Source organism: Falco rusticolus, chromosome 1, assembly GCF_015220075.1.
Source record: "Falco rusticolus isolate bFalRus1 chromosome 1, bFalRus1.pri, whole genome shotgun sequence".
Taxonomy (NCBI): Eukaryota; Metazoa; Chordata; class Aves; order Falconiformes; family Falconidae; genus Falco; species Falco rusticolus.
The window spans coordinates 33,110,394-33,130,799 of NC_051187.1; the positions used below are offsets into that span (position 1 = coordinate 33,110,394).

The 20,406-nt window shown below is 45.1% G+C and overlaps 2 protein-coding genes and 1 long non-coding RNA gene across 12 annotated transcripts in view; 1 reads left to right on the plus strand and 2 right to left on the minus strand.

Moving 5' to 3' along the window:
* GIT2 (GIT ArfGAP 2) overlaps positions 1–1,080 on the minus strand; it is a 33,994-nt gene extending 32,914 nt beyond the window's left edge. For 6 of the 9 annotated variants that reach the window (XM_037399683.1, XM_037398035.1, XM_037402196.1 and 3 more), the window contains exon 1: positions 926–1,079. In XM_037399683.1, the coding sequence (XP_037255580.1) occupies positions 926–977 (52 nt within the window). In that variant the 5' untranslated portion in view covers positions 978–1,079. Of the gene's footprint in view, positions 1–925 lie in introns of all 9 variants that reach the window. The other 3 variants (XM_037397155.1, XM_037396273.1, XM_037400543.1) reach the window with 2 other exon arrangements.
* Positions 1,081–1,670: 590 nt separating this feature from the next.
* On the plus strand, positions 1,671–16,958 carry ANKRD13A (ankyrin repeat domain 13A). 2 transcript variants are annotated; one of them, XM_037403468.1, is made up of 16 exons: positions 1,671–1,817; positions 2,544–2,651; positions 5,054–5,186; positions 5,320–5,444; positions 5,886–5,931; positions 6,626–6,769; positions 7,208–7,403; positions 8,472–8,538; positions 9,970–10,051; positions 10,796–10,854; positions 11,762–11,898; positions 12,255–12,412; positions 12,899–13,012; positions 13,762–13,913; positions 14,138–14,202; positions 15,001–16,958. In XM_037403468.1, exons 2-16 carry the CDS (start codon positions 2,553–2,555, stop codon positions 15,197–15,199), a joined length of 1,776 nt encoding a protein of 591 aa, XP_037259365.1. In that variant the 5' UTR covers positions 1,671–1,817; positions 2,544–2,552; the 3' UTR covers positions 15,200–16,958. The 2 variants fall into 2 exon arrangements, with proteins under 2 accessions (XP_037259365.1, XP_037260225.1); XM_037404328.1 differs by lacking the exons at positions 1,671–1,817; positions 2,544–2,651 and adding an exon at positions 4,337–4,357.
* Positions 16,959–18,378: 1,420 nt separating this feature from the next.
* LOC119157064 lies at positions 18,379–20,177 on the minus strand. Its single transcript, XR_005107479.1, has 2 exons — positions 20,037–20,177; positions 18,379–19,925 (listed from the first exon to the last, which is right to left on the minus strand). It is a non-coding gene; the product is annotated as an uncharacterized LOC119157064 (long non-coding RNA).
* Between the last annotated feature and the right edge of the window lie 229 nt (positions 20,178–20,406).

Consider the following 20,406-nt stretch of genomic DNA (forward strand, 5'->3'; position numbering starts at 1 on the left):
TCTTCCAGCCATTCATATGTTATCTATGTCAGTGTTTTAATTCATTTGAGTACATACATAAGTAATTGTATGGGAAGAACCAGCAGAGAACACAACAAAAGCTGTGTAACTCTGAGAAGGAAAAACAAGTATACACGGTTGCTGGGGGGGGCGGCACCGGGGAGTAAACAGGACAGTTTTAAGTATTAGAACAGCTGAACTATAGATGGTCTGGAAAGGAGATGCAACCGGCTTTCTAAAAACAAGATTTGTTTCAATAAGCTCCCAAATTTATCTGCGGTGTAAGACAATGAGCAGGTCAACCCCGACCACTGGCTGCTCCCCAACGCTTCCCCACAGCCTTTCCTTGCCAGGCTGGGACACCCACCGCAGCCCAGGCCGTGGGACAAGCCATGCACAAATCTAAGTTACATACACACACCCGCCCCCGACCCTCAGAGTAAGGGGTGTCTCCAGAGCCAGCTCCGCCTGTCACAGCTCCCCCCGCGGTGGCCACCGGCCCCCCCCCCGGGGACACATTTCCCACCTCCCTCCCGCCTTCATGCTCCACGACCGGGCGATTTCTTTAAGGTTCCCTCAGTTTTGAGCGGACAAGTTCCCGATTTACCGACAGCCGGAGCGCGGGGGCCGAGCGGGGCCGGGCCCCCTCAGGGCCGGGGCCCGGCGGTACCGGCCGACCCGCGGAGGAACGGCTCCTCCACAAAGAAGCCGGTCGGGATAAAGCGGCTGGAAGCGCCTCCAAACTCGGCTCCCCGCCAGCAAGGGGCCGCCACAAGGCGGTGACACCCCCGGAACGGCTGCCGGGAGCCCCCCGCCGCCGCCATGGCGGAGCCCCCTCAGCGGGGAAACCCGGGCTGGGGAGAGGGGGATGGGCTCGCCCGGCCGTCGGAGCGCCTTCACCGCGGCCCCGGCCACCGCCGCCTACCCTGGGCGCTGCAGTCGGCGCAGACCTCGCTGCTCCTCAGGCGCTTCGACATGGTGCGCGGCGGCGGGACCGGGCGCTTCCTGCCGCGCCAACGGGTCCCCGCCGCCAGACCCCGCCAGGCGGCCGAGGCGAGGCGGCAGCGCGCAGGCGTACGGCAGCACCGCCCGCCCCGCCGCCGCCGCTATTCACCGAGCGGCCTGCGCCAGCGCCGGGACGCCTTCCGTACGCAAACGGGGAGGGCCCGGCCGCCATCTTCGCTCCTGGCAAAAGGGCTGGCGTCAGCCTGGGCGAGACTGCGGCGCGGTCGGCCATGTTTGCTCCTGGCAGACAGCTGCCTCAGGATGCGCACCGCTTCACAGAAGCGTTGCGCTTCTGTGGGGAAACACAGAGGCTCCCGTGAGTGGCTGCACCGGCCTGCTCACTGCCCCTTCCCGACTGGGGGAGGGGGGAGCCGGGAGAAATGAGGTGTCGGAAGTCTGGCGGAAGAGCCTACTCGCCACCTAGCCCTGCCCTCACCCACTATATCGGTGCCAGGGCGGGCGCTCCCGCCGCACGGCAGAGCGGGCGGACGAAACCAACGCCCTGTGGAGGGGTGGGGGGAGAGCAGCTGGCGCTAAGCGCCGCGCCCGGCCTAGCGCCGCGCAGCCGGCCCTGCCCCCTCCCCGCGCGGAGGGCGATGGGTCAGCTTGCGGGCGGGACGCTCCATCTGCCCGCCCGCGGGGGGTAGGATGGGCGGGGAACAGGAACTTCCTCTTTCCGTGAGCTCGCCGGTGGCGGCAGGCTGAGGGGAACCGAGGGGGAGCCCCCCCCGCCCCCCCCCTGCACCTGCCGCGTTGTGGTCTGTCCCGGCCGCTGCCCTGGAGAGACTGGAAGGAGGGACGCGGGGGCGGGGGTGAGGTGCAGGCGGCCGGGGCTGAGGGGAGGCTCGGAGTGAGGGGGTCGCTAGGAGTGTGGGGCTGGGGGGAGCATCAGGAGAAGGGGGGAACCCCAAGAGTGAGGGACTGTGAGTGGCACCAGGAGCAAGGGAGATCCTCAAGAGCGTGGGGCCGGGGAGTGGAGTGGGGGGCAGTTGGATTCAGTAACAGGGAACTCCCAGGAGTGTGGGGGGCATCAGGAACAGGGGAGACCCTCAGGAGTGTGGGGGCTGGGAAGGGGGGAGGCTGTGCCCAGGAGTGTGGGGCTGTGCCCAGGAGTGTGGGGCTGTGTGTGGGTGCCCAGGACCAGAGGACCCCCAGGAGTGTGGGACTGAGGGGGACACCAGGAGCAGCCCTCAAAAGTGTGGGGCTGGGGGGGGCAACTGTGTCCAGGAGCAGGGACCCCCAGGAGTGTGGGGCTGAGGGGGGGGGGGGGGGCACCAGGAGCAGTGGAGCCCTCCCCAAGAGTGTGGGGGCTGGGGGGTGGTGCAGGGGACCCACAAGAGTGGGGTTGTGCATGGGGCACCCTTTGGAGTGTGGTGAAGGGTTTGTAGGGGGTTGTGGTCCAGTGCCACCACCACCACCTGGGGCAGGTGGGTGCTAGGAGAGAGGAGGAGCTTAAGGGGTAATCGGGGGGTCTCCCAAATAAAGGGGGGGGGGGGGGAACAGTGAGGGTAGGCACCCTGCTTCCCCTGCTCCTGCAGGTGCCTGGCATGATGAGTTACCCCGGCAGGGCCAGCAGCACGTTTCCCCTGCACGTCCTGGTCTGGAATAATGACTACAGGCGGCTGGACGAGGAGCTGCAGGACAAGGTAACTGGGACACCTGGGCAATCGAAGGGCTGTTGTAGGACTGGTGGCCCCAGAAGAGCTTGTGCCCTAATACAGGGCTTGGTGCCCCTCGCTGACTGCCTTTCTAGGGAGAAATAACTTTATGGTACTGCCAGGTCTGTTTGCTGGGCTTCTGGGATTGCTGCGCATCTTTCTGTTTACCTGTTTATTTGTGGTTGCGGGAGTGATGTAAGAAGGTGTAGGAATATGCTTTTTATTTTGTAAGATATTAAATGTTGACTTTGTATCTGTAAAGCTGGACTCAAAGCATTTGAGTGTAGGTTGCAGAATAGCTCTTTAGAAAGTATTGGGAATCATTGAAATTCATCAAGAGGAGCAGTTACAATGGATGTTAAATTTTTTTTTCTGTGCCAGAAAAGCAATCAATGCTGCTTACCTTAATGGGAAGTCAACATGCAGAAAAGGTAGCTGCTGCTGCCGAAGATCAAGCAAGCCTCTATCTTGCTGAGGACCAGCAGTTCTTACAGATTTTTTGCTGCCCAAGACTGTGGGGACAGCATTTTTTATACTGGCTGGAATGTTTTCAGCATCTCTGGTATTAAAAAAAAAAAAAAAAAAAAGATCATTGTTTCATGCTGTAGAGTAGAAAAATAGAAAGCTGTTCCCTCTCTGGGATGGCTGAGCGAGAAATGGTAATGACGTAAGGAAATGCTCTGAAAAGCTAAAGCAGAGCTTGAGCAGCAAACATCCTTCTTGCTGAGACGCTATGTGAAAGCTCTGACATTTGCTAGTGTGGCATACAGTTTGCAGAAGCAGAGCATATTAATTACATTATACCTGACACCACAAGTATATGAGCCAAAGATCAGCTGTGCCACCTCCTGACTAGTGACTGTCATCTGCAATTCTAACGGTACACCACTATTTACTAATGCTTGCTTAGAGCATGCTCCTGTCCACTTTTTAGTAGAATCTTTGGAATGCAGTTACTTTTTATCTAATTCATGTGATCTTATTCCTTAACAAAATCTTTAACCTTATTGGCACGTTGCTTCTGTGTGTTTAGTTCTGTTTCAATACTATTCTCACTTGTGAAAGTTTGTCATTAAATAAAGATCGTTCTGCTTCTCATTAGCCTGAGACTGCAGTTCACAGCTGTCAAGTGCTGCTTCCTACCTCGAACATTTTATACTGTAAGGAAATGAGCAACGTGTTAAGATGGAATATGTCTGTCTCTTACTTCCTTTATCTTCTTTCAAATAACTTCTTTTTTTTTTTTTAAGTATTCCAAAGATATGTTTCCTCCTGCTTCCCTGGGATAAGCTTCTTGCTGTCGGAGGGGTGCGTGAGGGAATCAAAAGACACTTGCCAGCTGCACTTGGTATGGCAAATGATGGGTAGTGTGTGTGGTTACCGGTTAACAGCAGCAAAGATGACTGGGAGGGACACCTTAGAGTCCTTTACCTGTTGGTGCAGTAGGCATTGGAGCTGCAGGATGTGGGGAAGCAAATTAATTAGTATTCCACCACAGAAGTGAAAAGAGAATGCTTTAAAATGAAGCTTTCCCTACTCTGTGTGTGACCTTTCCAACTTAATGCTGTCAGATAACCGTGTTAACTTGCATAATAACTTTCCTTTCTTATTCTGCTATTGACTTTCCCCTTTTCCTTTAGTTATAGATGCTCTTCTGTTTCAAATCTCTAAGCTAATAGTGAAAAATATGTAAGGTATGAGTATGTTGTGCTTGCATGTTTTGGATATTTATGCCTGTGTAGTTTGTTTGTTTTGTTTTGTTTTTTAGTGACTTGTACAAAATGCACTCACTCTTCATTGTGCTGTGTGTGTCAGTCAAATGGATGCTTTGTTAAATACCATTTGCTTCTATGCTTTCAAAAAGTGCTATACAAAATCAGTGTTGTGTGCCCTGTTAGATTTTCTTTTTCCTCCCCACCCCCTTATGTTGTATGATGGTAAACCCTCTCTTGGTCTCTCAGGCTGTTGACTGTCCACGATGCAGTGCACACAGACCAGAACTCCTGTCTTCTCCTGAAAGAGAGCCCTTCTGAAGGGAGACAGGAGAGGAAATAATTACAGAAAAAGAAATGAGAAACATCAACAAGAACTCAGTCATGTCTTACAGTGATATCAGTTCTTGCCCTGTCAATATTACAGGCCCTGTTCTGCTTCTCTTTTTATTTCAGTGGAGAAGTAAGATTGCACTGTACGGAGTGCAGAGCAGTACCGTAGTGTTTGGCGACTGAGGCGGCTGTGCACCACAGACCAATACGTGGGCATACCTAGGGAATACTGACTCGTGATGACTGCTGACAAGCTTTGTTTATATAAACTCTTCTGAGTGTGCTCTAGTGAGTTGCATTTGATAGGACAGCTTAAGCATTATTTCTCTCTCGGATACTCAACAGGATGTTGATCAACGTGACCCACGAGGCAGGACCTTGTTGCACCTTGCTGTTTCCTTGGGTTATATAGAATCTGCCAAAGTCCTCCTTCAACACAAGGCAGACGTAACTAAAGAGAATGCACAGGGATGGACAGGTAAAGATAACTTGGAAAACAGAAGTCATGTGTGAATATTTTCAGTTGCAGATGATGTATTTTGGCTGATTTTACATGATGTATTTTGCTTAGAAAGCAAACTGAAACTACCTTGTGGCTGGATTTCTTTCAGTTTTACATGAGGCTGTCAGTACAGGAGACCCAGAGATGGTACAAATGATTCTGCAGCATCGGGACTACCAGCAGACCTCTATGACACTTGGAGGAGTTCCTGAATTACTCCAAAAGATTAATGAGGTAATTATTCAGTTTAAACCTCTCACTCCAGACTGCAGTTCTTATTCAGGTAGTTCAGTTTACTTGACTGAAATCAGGTGAGCAGTTGTGTTCTTTTTTTCAACTTGCATATTCCATAGTGCTGTGGGGAGATGGAGACTTTCTCCTTGATTTTACTCTGAAATCCTTAGTCATGAACTCCAGCATTGGGGGCTGAATCTTAAAGGTGTTACTGCTCCTATAGTAAAGTAAGGAGGAACAGCTCATCAGAAAGCAGTAGTGGTAGGCCAGTATCTTTTATGTTTGCTAGTTTCAATTTCATTCTTTTAACGTTCATTTATCATGTCTTGAGTTCTGTTCTTTTTTGTTTTCCTTGATCCAAAATGGTCGCGAGAAATGCTGTACTGAGTGTTAGGTTGAAACTATTTCATGAAGTACTTATAAAGTGTTTTCCTTCTCCAGACTCCTGATTTTTATGTGGAAATGAAATGGGAGTTCACTAGCTGGGGTAAGAACCTCGGTCATCATTACCTCTCCTAAGCTGTAGACAAAGGGGCTTGCTTATGGACAGATGTCACAGAAGATATGCAGAGAAGCATCTGCTCCCCTGAATACTTCTCTCTTCACTTCTCAAAATAACCTCTTGTATTTTTGCTACACAATTATTCTTTGTTTCCTGATTTATTTGATGTTTGATTGGTTCCTTTGATTTGGTTGGTTTTTAATGGGGAGTTCAGCTATTGCTAGAATTGCTGAAGACTTTTCTTGGGGGTTTGTTTACCGATCTGTGGCTATTGATGCCTAAGTCAGTGATACATATCTCATATATAGGTGCATAGACTACTTGGGAAGTACATGCTTTTCTTTTAAAGGAATGAATGCTAGGCCTTACGGTTGACTTAATTTTCCAAACAGCTAACTATTAAACTGCTAGGAGATGGGGTTTATGCCATTCCACATCTTTTTAGTCTGAACTAGTGTTGTCTTCCTTTTCATGTTCATCTTTAAAGTTGGTGGATTTTGTCCCTAAGCTGATTGTTCTTAAAGCTAAAGACAACCAGTATCTTGCCTCCTCTGCAATAATGATCATAGTACTGAGCGATGCTGTATCAGGGATGTAGCTTCTGCTTGAGTTCAGACTGCCTGCGTGCTTAGCCTCTTGAATATTTTCTATTTACATTTCTCTCATTTTTCTTTTATAGTCCCACTGGTTTCTAGAGTTTGTCCAAGTGATGTCTGCCGCATCTGGAAAAGTGGTGCCAAGCTGCGTGTTGATATCACTTTACTGGGCTTTGAAAACAGGAGCTGGGAAAGAGGAAAGCGTAGTTTAATTTTCAAGGGAGAAGGTAAATATTTTAGTGTGTCTGCATCATTGATCACCAAATGCTATGAGCCACAGTGAGAAATCCCAGTTTGGCACAAAAAGACCTGTTGAGGCTGAGTACTGAACGTTATAAAAGTTCTATACATATATTCTATGGATGTCTCAGATATTATTTTGTGGTTTAATGTAATGGCTTAATTTCTTTCCTTTGAGTACATCTGAGGTCAAAATTCGGTAATATGGCTAAAATTTAACTTCAGTCTTTTACTTAATTTCCCCTTTCTGTTCTCCTGCCCCCCAAATAAAAAATAATTTTACTTACAGCTGCAAATTTGATCTCACCTGAATGCAAAATAGTGAATTAGTGTCCATCCTGATTTGATACACAGTGTATTCTCAGTTTTTAATTTTGGAATACTGTTGCTAAGTCTTTTAGATTGAGATGTACCATTTCCAACAGATACTGGAGGCTGGGCAGAACTAATTGAGATCAATCATGATCATAAGTTTGTTACAACGGAGCGTTTTGAGATTTCCCAACACATGAAGCGTTTGACATTGGGATCTATGACACCAAAAAGAAAAGATGTGGAAAGACGCCTTACATCTCCAATAATTAATACGTGCCTTGATACAAAAAATATTGCTTTTGAAAGGTAAGATGCAAAGTTTCTCTTAACAAATAAACACTTCAAGATTATGGATGGTCATACTTGGAATAAAGCTTTAAAAACAAACTCTCAAAAGCCCTGATAATGAGAACTTTTAGGGCTAGATCTGAAATTACTTTAAACTTCACGTACCGTTAGGTAATGAAATTTGGCTTGGTCAGCTTGCCTTTATTGCTTGGCAAAGAGTTTCCACTTGAAAGAACTGATCTAAAGAAAAATTCCAGTTTATCATAGTAGTGAGATAGTGTTAATGTCTCACTGCAAGCTTGCATTTCACCCAAACCCTCTGTATAGTGCTGAAACTAATGGGCAAGAGCTTGCATCTCTTAGGTCAGTCAAATCTCACACTGGTACTTTAAATAAAAATACATGTATAGAGTGTCTTTCCACAGACACACATTTGTCTTCCTTGTTTACTACACGTGTTTATCCAGGTATCTGTCAGCTTAGTTCAAACAGTCCTTTTTATAAAGCTACTTTTGGAGTGCTCTGTGATGCAGTAAACCACCCCCATGATCATACAAAGCAAGTGTTTTCAAGGCGAGATGTAGAATTCCAGCATCTTTCTCCTGAATATTTAGTACGCTTTCAAAGCTGCCCAGAATTAGTTCCTGTGATGTTCACTGAGCCTTAGTAATTGCAGCATCTACACATCCGGAAACTAAGATTTCTTAGACAGAAGTATTCCTACTATCCAGTTCCCCAAATTGCAGTGACAGGTTACTTTTGAAGTTAAACTGTGTGTTAAAAGCTGTCATGCCCAGGCTGTGAGACAAAACAATTTGTTTCAGGCTGTCTTCCTCTGTGGCTCGGGTATCCACATCTCCATCTAAAATCTCTGAGCCTTTGCCCTTTGGCCATGCACTGAATGAGAACAGAAACAGCGTGACTTCCTCTGCTTTCTTGTGATAGGTGTGTGTGAGGACAGATTGATGTGTGCTTTTGTCTGGGGTTGATAATCAAATGTTGTTTAAAAAAAGTTTTAGAAAAACGGGCTGGGGATTGTGTAGAAATACAACTGTACAGACACTTGTGGCGTTTGCTTTTTGTCAGAACCACATCTGGATTTTGGGTATGGAGGACAGAAAAAGCAGAAGGTGTAAATGGTTATGAAGCAAAGGTAAAGCCCATCCTATTCTATTAAGAGGCCTTATAGCTAACTGAAGTGTGATTGTGTTTTGCCTTTATTTCCTGAATATTTCAGATCTTCAGCTTCCCATTGAGAGCTTTATTGCATTGCCAGCAGAATTGGGCAGGAGCGAGGAACTTCAAGGCCACCAGGCTTGTGGGAGGGATGGTGCCTGTGTGTGGGAACGTCAGCAGGGCTTTAGGGGAGAGGGAGGATCAAAGCATCTCAGGAGAAGAGAGGCAAAAGATTCAGCATAACTGCTAAAACTCTCTTCCATCCAAAAACTGCAATTTAACTCATTCTTGTATATTGGCATTCTTTCACCATTTAAAATACGAGGAACCTGTTGAAGTGCCTTGAGCACTCTCTAGTAACAGTATTGCAAGGAAACAAAAGCCTCCTGCTGCCATGGGTTGCGTCTTCAATTCAAGTAATAAAAGACTGCTTGTAAATTAAAGACCCTGACCATGCTCGTGAGTCATACAGTTGCTTTTAGTTTTATTCCATGTGACACTGGGATTCTATCTTCCTTTTCACTTAGTGAAATTTTTTTGAAGATGGCTTTATGGCCTTACTGTGTCAGGAATTCAAGTTAAGAACCAATCAGTTAACTTTCCTGATTCGTAAGTCTGTGTTTACTCCAGGTTTTGGAATGTGTGCAATGAATTACACTTTGCAATTTCATTTAACAGAAGAACAAATGCTGAATAGCTTTGTACATTTATACAAAGGCATTTCCTGATAAGACTGCAGGACTGTTGGGTTGGACATGGGGTTCATTAGTGTTCCCGCAGAATGAAACTACCGCTACATTTCATTTGGAAGTTCTTACGAATGACCTCTGCTAGAAACAGCATTATCCGACTTTCCTTCCCCATTCTCTTCTAAAATCTCTGCCTAGGTGGGGGTTCTTTCCAGCAAGCTTGGAAATGCCTGCCTAGTTTTGAGGTTGGTTTAGTTAGTTAAAAAGCATATTTAAAACTGTAAATCTGCTTTCCAGGAACTTGGTTGAAAGGCTGACTTCTGTTGCCATCAAAGTCAATGACCAGCCTCCTTTGCCAACCTTTTGGCGCAGGATGCTGTCGAGATTAACGCTGTCTGGAGATATTATGGTGTATGATTTGCAGGGTTTCTTATTTCATCAACTTGCCCAGCAGGTGGCATGTAGTTCCAGCCTTAGCAACACTCTGTTGAGAATATATTATGTCAGATTTCCATTGTACCAAAGCAAATAGAAAAATCAAAGTGCAGCATTTCCTGTTGATCACCAGTATGTTAAAGATTAAGACTTTTGTCAATGAGGGGCAGATCCATACTGCTTTATTCTGTCTCTAGATTTGTGTTTTACTAGAGGGAGCTCTCTTCTTTAACCTGTGATGCTTTTTGGGTTTTGTCCTTGTCCTTTTATATTTCTTTTTAAAGGTATACATTGCAAACAATGTGAATGTGGTCACAAAAATCCGAACAGAACATTTAACAGAAGAGGAGAAGAAAAGATACAAAGGTAGTTTTCCTGTAGGATAACTGGAATTAAGTAGAACCTTTTGGCTCTCTGATACCTTCTCTGTGCGACTACAGAAGAGCTGGGCAGATAGACAAGGAAAATACTTCTCTTGCTGATTTTGCCCTGTTTTACTTTCACATGTTGTGTGTCTGAGGTAGCTCATTACTTGACTCCTAACCTACGAATGAACCAGTATTTATCCTAGCTGTATTTAGAGGAAAGGAGAGCCTTTCAAAACTCTTGAAATTTTATTGGAAGTTTTAAAAGGCTGCACTTTTCCATGCTTTTTTCTGCTCTAGAATGTATTCATGCCTTTACTTTGCTTTGGCCATGATTACAAGATTCATACAGGCTTTGTTTGTTTGCACTTTTTGTCTTGTCTTGGTCTGCTGATTTCTTTTAGTATTTAAATTAAAGGGTGACCAGCCAGTAACTTTGTATGGAAACACTGCCCTTTGTTGCCTAACCTGGAGCCCAGGAGGAGAGGCACTGTGAATAATAAAGCTGTCTGCTAATGATAGAAAGCACTGAAGATCTTTGCCTCTCTTCTGTGTATTGCACCAGGTTTATACCATCAGTTTTAGGTCCCAGGCTTGCCTGGTAAAGCTTACAGGAAATACAAACTGCCTGCTTCGCTTTGGGTTAGAAGCCTTGCTTTTTAGCCTGGTGTGTACACAAATTTTACTGCTTATTAATAGTAACAGATTTTTTTGTTTTTGTTTTTTTTTCTCCTGTTATCTGAAGCTGACAGGAGCCCCCTGGAATCCTTTTTGGGCACAGTGGAGCATGAGTATGGAGCTCAGGTGAGTGTCTTTGACATCGAACCAGGTCACTGCAGAGCAGAGATCTGTGCCAACAGGAATTCTGTGCGAGTGGAATTGCCTCTGGTTTCCTTAGTTTGGCAGAAATTTTGATTTTGAGGTTTAAATTTTCCCTAAGGATATTTTTATTTGTTTTAAACCCTCAAATGTTCTGTATGAATAGCAGATACTTCCTCCTGAACGCTTTTGTGAAAAAGCCATAGAATCCATTAGCTCAGCAAGAGCTGGGGTGTGTACAGTGGCAGTAAATCTCAGTGAGCACAAATTTTAGTGGCTGCCCACCAGTAATCTGGGAAGACTTGTCCACCGACCTTCAGGTGGGAGACAGTGCTACTATGGTGATCATCAGCCAAGGATATGAAAGGATGAAGTGACACGTTAGCACACTGCTCTTGAGCAACTCGGAGGAAAACCATATATCCTCTGCTGTTCTGAAACGTGTTGATAATAATTTTGATATAGCTTTAGAAACTCTCTTGCATCTGTACTTATTTAAATACAGTAGATAATAGATATGCCAGCTGCTGGTTGTGTATCAGAGTGACGTTGTGATGGTACATGGATCTAGATATTTTTGTTGTAAATAGTCCGGCAAAGTTTTGCTTTTTATTAAAGGATTTGGAGCCTAGAAATGCTGTAGCTTGTGTGTATGTTTCTGGTTGGTTTCTAGCTTTAAAGTATTTAAGTAGATTTTTCCTGTCTCTGAAACGCCTGAAGATTTTTAATCTTGGTAGAAAGCAGCCAAAATGTGTGTGCTTATTTTTATGGATGTGTGTCACTGGTGTCTGAAACAGAGCATAAGTTAATTCACAAGAGGGAAATTAAAAGTTTCTTGTATTTGTTCCATACTTTTGGGGTGATTTGGTTTTTTTCCCCCCTTTCCTTATAGAGTACGACCAAGACAACAGAGTATGCTGCAACTAACAATCCTACTGCTATTACTCTGGAGGAATACTTTGACCCAGAATTTGATTTGAAAGGTCGAGACATAGGAAGACCGAAAGAAGTCACCATTCGAACGCAAAAGTAAGAAATAATATTTTAACTATTTCTAGTTTGTCTCTTCCCAGTCATCTAATCTCTGGAAATCATTTTTACAAATATCCAGTGTGGTTTTATCCCAACTTTGAAAATTAATCAAGAGAGAGATCTTGAAGGATCTTAGCTGTAGTCTAATTCTTCTTCTGCTAAGTCAAAGAGAACATTTGGACTAGTAACCTGTGCTTTGCCTTTGGTCTGACCAGGAACGTCATTCGGTTTCTCAGAGCAGTAACAGTTCTGACTTTGAAATGTATGAAGCAGGTGATGGTGCTATGTATTTTGTTTTGCATCTGTTCCTAAACTGTAAATTTAGGATGGTTTTATGCTACTTTCTCTTTAAGATTTAAAGCAACCTTGTGGATGAGTGAAGAGTTCCCCTTGTCTCTTATGGAACAAGTTACTCCGATCATCGATCTGATGGCCAGAACTAGTGCTCATTTTGCCAGACTTAGGGATTTCATCACTCTGGAATTTCCACCAGGATTTCCTGTCAAAATTGGTAATATTTAGCAATTTGTATTGTAGCATCTTCTTAATTTCCATTCTTTCTATTGCTTTTGCAGCATGTATTTACAAAAACCATGTTCATTTTCTACCAGTTGTCTCACTGATGTGTAGAACTGAGAACCCAGTCGTACATTGTCTTGTACAGCCAGTGCCATTGAATCCAAATTCCAAATGACCAGTGCAGAAGTATAATTTTAAAGAGAGTGTCATTTCAGTAAAGATGGGCTATTGCTAGCCATTTCCTCTTAGCTGCAATGCCTTGCATTTGGTAAATCTTACTATAAAAGAAGAGATTTGGAGAGAGAGTGAGAATGACTAAGGGCAACTTTCTGGTGAAGTAAGTTATTATATACTTTGTCACTATGGGGTGTTGCTTGTGGAATATATTCAGTAAACCTGTAAGGGGTTTGATTTGGCTGTGGGTATGGAAATGAATGAGTGAGTTCTCTTTTTGACAGAAATCTTGTACTTTTTACAGAAATTCCCCTATTTCATGTGCTGAATGCCCGAATTACATTTGAAAATGTCAATGGCTGCAGGACTGCTGACAAAACATCATCACAAATGGTTGGAGGAGCACAGTGTGATTCAGGTAAGGAGTGGAAAGATGCAGTGATCACATCTTGTAACGTTTCTGTCAATGGAATGCACATAAGAGATGTGGGTTAACTGCAGGGAATGAAACATCATCTCACAGGTGGGAGGAACCTGCAGTGCATTACAGCTGATGACTGTGATCATACTGACCCATTCTGACCCTTCAGCACTTGCCAAACAAACTAAACTGAGCTCAGGCAAGCTTTCCCCAGTATTCCGAGGTCTGAATTCTGGTGCAAACTAATACTGTAGGAAGTGAAATACAAAATTGCTGTAAGTGACAGCTAAGACTGCATGCTTTTTCAGAAAAGAATGGATTATGTTTGAATAGGGTGCTCATGACTGCAGTTATCCAGTCATACTCTGTCTTATGAGCTGTTGCAGACCCCATTCAATAGCAATAACCTCAAAAGAGCCACTGTAGTGTTTATCTTTTGCAGCCTTTCCACCACCCCCACCACCCTATCTGGTTTTGTCAGACTTCAGCCACCTTAGCACTCGGCTGCACACTGGTTTTACTTTTATCACTTGCTAGCATCCTAAAGAAAGACCCTGTGTTCTGTCTTACCGCTGGGCTTGTTTGCCACAGAAGTCTTTCAAAGCCTGTTGGTATATTTAGCCAGGTGGTCTACCTGAATTTTTGGAGTTAACTTAATCACGCATAAATAATCAGCAGAATTTTTTAAGTCACAACTTGTAAAAAATACACTATGCCATGTTTATAACTATATTTGGCTGGTTTAGGTGCTGATTTCGAGGTTGACCAGTCAGTGTTTGAGATCCCCAAATCTTACCACATCCAAGATGACGGCAGGAACATACATGTGCAGGATGAAGATAACGAGATCATGCAGTTTGCTATTCAGCAGAGTTTGTTGGAATCCGGTGGGAATAAAGTAAGTGTGCTGTAATCTGTGCAGTGCAGATCTGACAGTTTTGACAAGGACTATGCAGCAATAGCTGCATCTCTGAAGTAAACCGGTGTAGGACCTATTTTTCTAAGAACCTCAGAAAAGAAAACTATAGTAATGTATTTTGAAGAAGAAATGAGTGATTTAAGGGTTACTTTTCAGTGAGTTGCTCTGTAGATGTGGAATTGTCTGTCTTTCCCTGTTTCTAGGAAGTGGGAGTGCATTCCAATGGAGCAGTCGCATATTCACAGGACTTCAATATACAGTATCAGAGGTAACTGATGGTTTTTTGTGGCAAGCCATGCAGCAACAGAGCAAAAATACTTCTGACAGTAGCATGAAGAAATCTTGCAATATTTTTGTGTGTGTAGGTAGAAGATGCACAGAACTCAAGCTCTCTTTTTTTTTTTTCTTTTTTTTTTTTTTTTTTTTGTGCTGCTTCTAACTTCTCCTTTTCCGAGAAGCAAGGACTCTAAACTGGGCCTCCCTGGCTTACGTAGTATAGCTCAGCTGTGGGACTGGTCTGTACACGTAACAGATTCAACAAAGAAACATGGTTCTTTCTGTTCTGCTCTTAAACCTGTGGAATATTTCTGTTTGAGATGCTGCACAGGTCAGGGTAGCTCTTCTTTCTTTTCAAAATCGTGATGTCATCCTTAAAAACTTAGCAATGTGTATTTAACAGACCCTTGAGAACATGCTGTGGTATCTGTTGGGTCTTCCTGCAGTTAAGTGCAAAGAAATCTTTGTGCACACCAGGAACTGCATCCTCTTGGTTCTTTTGTCTATGGACAATCGTGTTACCTTTAAACTAGGTGAGAATGCTTTTAGAAGCCTGTTGAAATTTTAAATGTTAGGGTGTATGAAAGATTCAAAAGGACCCTTCAAAGAACATATTTTATGTTGGGAATTTCACAGATGTTAGAACAACTGGTCTCCTTATCCTGAAAACTGCCCTCTAGGGAGAGATTTTCAGGTTTGCCGTTAGAAAAAGTTGCTAGGGAGGATCATTGCAGGAAATGTGAGATAGGCTCTGTCTCTGTTACTTCTTAAAGTCCTTTTTCTCCTTCAGGGCACTGCAGGAGAGCTATCTAACAAGCTCAGGTAACTCGCACTGCAGCACCCCTAGCGAACCTTCCAGTTTTGAAAAAGACTTACAGCTTGCCATGGAGTTGTCTGTCCGAGAGCAGGAGGAACGGGAGAAACAACGTCGTGAAGAGGAAGATGCAGAGCTCCAGCAAGTTTTACAGCTTTCTCTTGTTGAAAAATAATAACTCCTTAGCTAGCGATCTCCTGCAATAAGGATGACCAAATCTGCATAAAAGTGAAGGCTTTCAGAGCTCTCACTCTGAAGACCACTCCTGGATTGCTTAAGTAAACATTTCACCTGCTTTCTAAGCTGGCATCATCAGCTACCAAAAGCTGATTTATTTTTCTTTGAGGGAGTTTCAGATCATGGGACTCTGCATTTGTCTTGCCAACCATGCAGTCTCAGCTTCGAAGGAAAAGTTTTTATCTAAACTTATTTATTGAGGAGCAGATGGGAATTTTGCTTAACGTCAGGACATAGGATTGCAGTAAAGCTTGCAAAATCTGATTTTGGGGGAGTTCAAGAGGGAAACTTCATTACTTACCAAAGAAATACTCATCTGCTTAGTCACTTCTGAATAATTCAAAGCCATTGTCTGTTTCTTCCAGTTTGTTACATGGAAGAGTATCTATATGCATATACACACCTACAGTAGTTCTTCATGCTGACAGTGTACCATGGTGACAAGAGATTTTCTGTTAGTTTTGTTTATATGCGATTCTCTTCTCTAATTACTGAGATTTTATCATGTGCTCCTGCTTAAGAGGGATAATTTTATACTTGAATAGCTAATCCAAGCTCAAGATTAAACTAGTGCTTTCTGAAAAAGGACAAAACAAGTAGCCAGTAAAATTTTAGATCCTAAAATGGGACCATCTGTCTAGTAAAGCAGCAGTTTCTATAGTGATTCAAAACCAGCTAGTTCCCGTAGTCAGAGGGCAGCAAGAAAATAAGCGATAGATACAGGTGCTTCTTTGCGATCACTTGGTGTGTGTGCATAAGTGCGTGCCTATGTGTGGGTGCTAAATTCAAATAGGAAAAAAACCAAAAAATCAGGTGAAATTTTAATGTATACTTATTGGAAGGTAAGTTTTAATTCTCTCATCTGAAAGGGAAACGTGTGTTGCTTTTTAAAATTCAAATGCTCATCCTTCAGGTGAATACATATATTTTTTTATCTGAGTATTTTTATTGATTTTAAAACAAGCCAATATGACTACATTCATAAAAACGGTATTGTAACAATTCACAAGTATGTTTTAACCAGCTTTCCTCAGGTCTTTCGTCATACAATATATTTGTAGCTATTTTATCGGCACTTCTGTCAGTGTTTACAGTACTTACACTGTGACTCTCAAGTGCACTCGACAAGTACACGATGTACATCCACAGGAAAGCCTTACAGTAGTTAAATGTGAGTAATATTCCTCTGTCCTGGCTGGCAGAAGTGTGGAGAACCTATGGTACATATGGTCTGATTTTGCTGCCTAATCCTGCACTTGTTCCTTGGGCAAAACAGGGCAGTTCTGTGTGACCAACTATTAACCAGTATAAAATCACTATCAAATGGACTTGATCATAACCAGTGAGATGGTTGGTAACTTGGAACCCTCTTTTAAACCAATAATCCATTGTTTTACATAGCAAATGATTAAAATTCTTTCAGTGTACGCTAGAACTGGTGTATCTGCACCATTTTTGTTTAATGATACAGCTTGCATCCCTAAAGAGCTTATTTGGTGTTTGCAGGAATGTTGACTTTCTTGTGCAGTGGTCTGTGTTGGGAATTGCATCTTTGAAAAGGGGATTACTGTGACTGTCACAGTTGCAAAAAAGGGAATAAGCCTTGCATTTAGCTTCTGACAAAGTTGTGAGGTAGGAGATGAAACTCTGGTTTTATCTCCAGTGGAAATAAAAGAGTGCTGTTGCCTTTATAAAACCATCTGTCTGACGTTGCTTTTGTTCTATTAAGCATTTCAAAGGTTACGAGGAGGGGGGAATATCTTTTGTCAAGCTGACTTGTTCCTTTTTTTTTTTATATTGTAAACTAAAGAATGTTGAGCGGTATCACTTCAAGTTTTGTTATGTTCCTGCTTCTTCATCTGAGATTGTTAGAAGAATTTGGGTGGCGGTTTTTTTCTTCTAATTTTGCTTTCTGTGACATTTGCATCATTCCATCTAAAGTAGAAGGCTCTGCTGCCCTGAAAGGTGCTGATTTTCTTAAGCTCTAGTTTACATCTTCACTAAATGGGTAAAAAGCATCCTCTGAACCTCTGTGTGTGCTGGAAGAAAAACCAAAGATCCTGCGCAGTCGTAGAATTATCTTGAGTTGGAAGGGACCCATAAAGATGATTGAGCCTAACTCCCGGGCCTCACAGGGCTCAAGGTGGAGCTCAATGCGCACAAGTATATATATAAATATATATATATTTTTTTTTTAACATGGTAACTGGAGGAGTTTTTTAATAATTATCCTCATCTGCCTTTTTGTACCTTGAAGGTGAACCTTATTGTCTGTGAAACTATCAAAGATCATTCTGGTTTAATTGGAAACAGACATATAATCCCTGGAAGGACTTCCCTGACATTTTCAGCCAACCTTTTGAGTCTCCCTGTTTTGAGGACAGGGATCAGTGGCACGCAGCCAGCGCTGAGGCAGCGGAAGGCAGCGGGGCTGCAGTGCTCTTCACTCATTTCTGCACGTACCTTTTTGTGAGTAACGGGGACAGGAGATCGGCAGAGGGTTGCACAGCGTGTTTAATGTTAGTGCTGAGACCGCCGCATAAAAGCGGAGTCCAGCTTCTCTTTCCGAGGAAGCCTGAGGCACGTGTAGGAAAGCAGAAGCTCAATTAAAAATACCTGGAGTTTGCTCTGAAACTATGAACCAGCTTTTAAAGTTCTTTCAATTGAGGCCGTTTCTAACAGTGCCAGCGCTGTTCGTATCTGTTCCAGAAAATGAGACTAAGTATGCACTTTTTGTGCTTTTTGGATGGTTTTTTGAAGCAGATAGGCTATGTACAGTAACAACTCATGCCATGCTTAATTTGGAAATCCTTCTTCCACTGCTTTGGCTGACTTTTGATTCAAAAGAGATAGTTTTCATAACTGAACATCACCTGTTACTGTCTGCTGGTAACTGCACTATGCTTGCAGGATGAACTTTTGTTTCCAGTTTACTGTTAACAGTTTCTCTGCTAACAAACATCCATGAAATCGGGGGCTTCACCCAGCACTGCTTCCTGTTCCCTCACCACTGTAAGATTATCCGAGGTGTGAAATGGGACTGCCTCATCCGTTGCTGCAGCTACAGCTGAGTTAATAACAAACAGAACATCCATGAATAAATAAGAGAGTCCTGGATTGTTTCCTTAGCTTTTTATTTGTACAAAGAGACATAGCGGGGAGTGAAAAATGAATGCAAACAAGAACGCTGCTCCGGGGAATGGGGAGCCGTAGCTGCGAGCTCCGCTAGCCACCCCATGAACAGCACACAGCTACAGGCCAAGTTTTACATCCAATAAAGGACCAAGAAAAATCAGCGATACAGGACTCCAGTCAAAAAACCAAAGGATCAGAAAGCAACAGAGCAGTGTTACCTTGCCTCCTCACTCATGTTTCGCTTAGGTTAATAACTAGATCTGTTCTAGGCCAGCCTCCTACTGTCCTTTCACTAACAGACCAGCAGTGAAGAAAATACCCCGTTGCAATGACAGTGGTCAGTGTCCTTTAAAACAAACTGAACAGAAAACGCACCAGATGCAGCACAAGGTTTTAGAGAACAGGTCAACACAATTGTTCTGGAAAAGTTAAGTTTTAAAACTCTGAATAAATTACTAGCCAAAACACCCCTATGTTAAATACCAAAGTAATACTTAGTAAGCAAAATCCAGTTACTAATAGCAGTGCAAAACAAAATAGCAGCATTTGTATGCAAGTGTGATTTCAGTGTAAACACTTGGATTTATTACTGAAAATGCATAGAATGGGGTCTGTCTGGAGCTTAAATGCAACTGGGGAGCCTGAGCCCTGCAGTCTCGAGCATCTCCCTGCTTGCAGGCTGCCATCTCCAGCAGGACAGTGACCTGCTCAGGAGCACAAATCCACTGGCAAGGAGAGGAGCCTTTGGCACAAGCTGGAAACCCTTGCCCGCACCCCGGTTTGTAACAGTTCAGCACGGCTGTCTGGGGCTATTTAGCGAAGAGTTAAAGCACGTAATGTCAGGAATGAGGAGCCTGTCCCTGAACAGCTACACCAGCACCTGCTCGAGCTCCAGCATTTCTGCTCAAGAGGCAAGCACGTACCAGACCCCTGCAGCAAGTCGCTGAGCCTTCTGCCTTCAGACTATTTTTAAAGGCTGCACTACAAACCCTCCAGACTCGGCATTCAAGCAGGGAGCTGAATTAATCAGAAAGCAAAACAAGACGTGGTGGCACGGAGCACACGGGCCTAGGGTCAGACAGCAGTGTCAGCAGCCTGGCCGCGTCCTCGTGCTGACCCAGGGTCCCCAGTGCTCCCCGCAGCCTGCCAGGCTCTGGGTGCACCCAGGCACCCGGGATGCTCCCAGGGCGTCGTGTCAGCTCCCGTTTTGCTGGGGGAGAAGGCGCGATGCTACAGACCCCACTCGATGCCCAGCGGCTTCGCTGCGGGGAGGCAGCCTGCCAGGCTTTCCAGTAGTGTCGCGATGGAGCCAGGCGATGCTGAGCGGGCGAAGAGCTGCGCACCCATCGCCAGGGCATCCCCCGTGGCTGGCAGGTGGGATGGATGGGTGCCAAGCGGGAGAACCAGGTGGGACCGATCCCTCGATGGAGCCATCCCGCTCCGCTACCGCCGCCGGACTGGCTTGTAGACGCAGACGGCCATGAGGATGATGGTGAGCAGCAGGGCGCTGAGGATGCTGCCCAGCAGCACTGCGGGGGGAGGCACGTTAGGATGTGAATCCCCCCCGCCCCTCCCCCCGCCCCAAATCAGCTTTTAAAATAAAATATGAATTCAGGAACGCCCAGCACGCCGCTGCTTACCCAGGTTCTGCTTCTGCAGCACGGCGTAGGGCCGGCTGCGCTCGGCCGGGCCCGGGGCCAGCAGCGCCAGTGCCGCCAGTGCCCAGCGCCGCGCCGCCGCCAGCGCCATGGCCCAGGGTGCCGCGCCCGGGCCGGCCCGCCCCTTCCTGCCCCCCCCTTCCTGCCCCCCCCTTCCTGCCGACCCCCCCCCAGCCCTTCCGCCACCGCGTGGGGGCCGCCGGGCTCGGCCCGCGGTGGCATTGCAGCCCCCCAGCCGCTGCACCCCCGTGTGCCCCTGCACCCCCGTGTCCCCCCAGCCCCATGGGTCCCTGCACCCCCGTGTGTGTCCTTCGGCCTCGTGTCCCTGCACCCCCGTGTCCCTGCACCCCCG

Coding starts and splice junctions, on each gene's coding strand:
- ANKRD13A (XM_037403468.1), top strand. CDS start 2,553: ATGATGAGTTACCCCGGCAGGGCCAGCAGCACGTTTCCCCTGCACGTC. Junction 11,899..12,254: donor GTCACCATTCGAACGCAAAA/GTAAGAAATAAT, acceptor TTTCTCTTTAAG/ATTTAAAGCAACCTTGTGGA. Junction 14,203..15,000: donor TTCAATATACAGTATCAGAG/GTAACTGATGGT, acceptor TTTCTCCTTCAG/GGCACTGCAGGAGAGCTATC.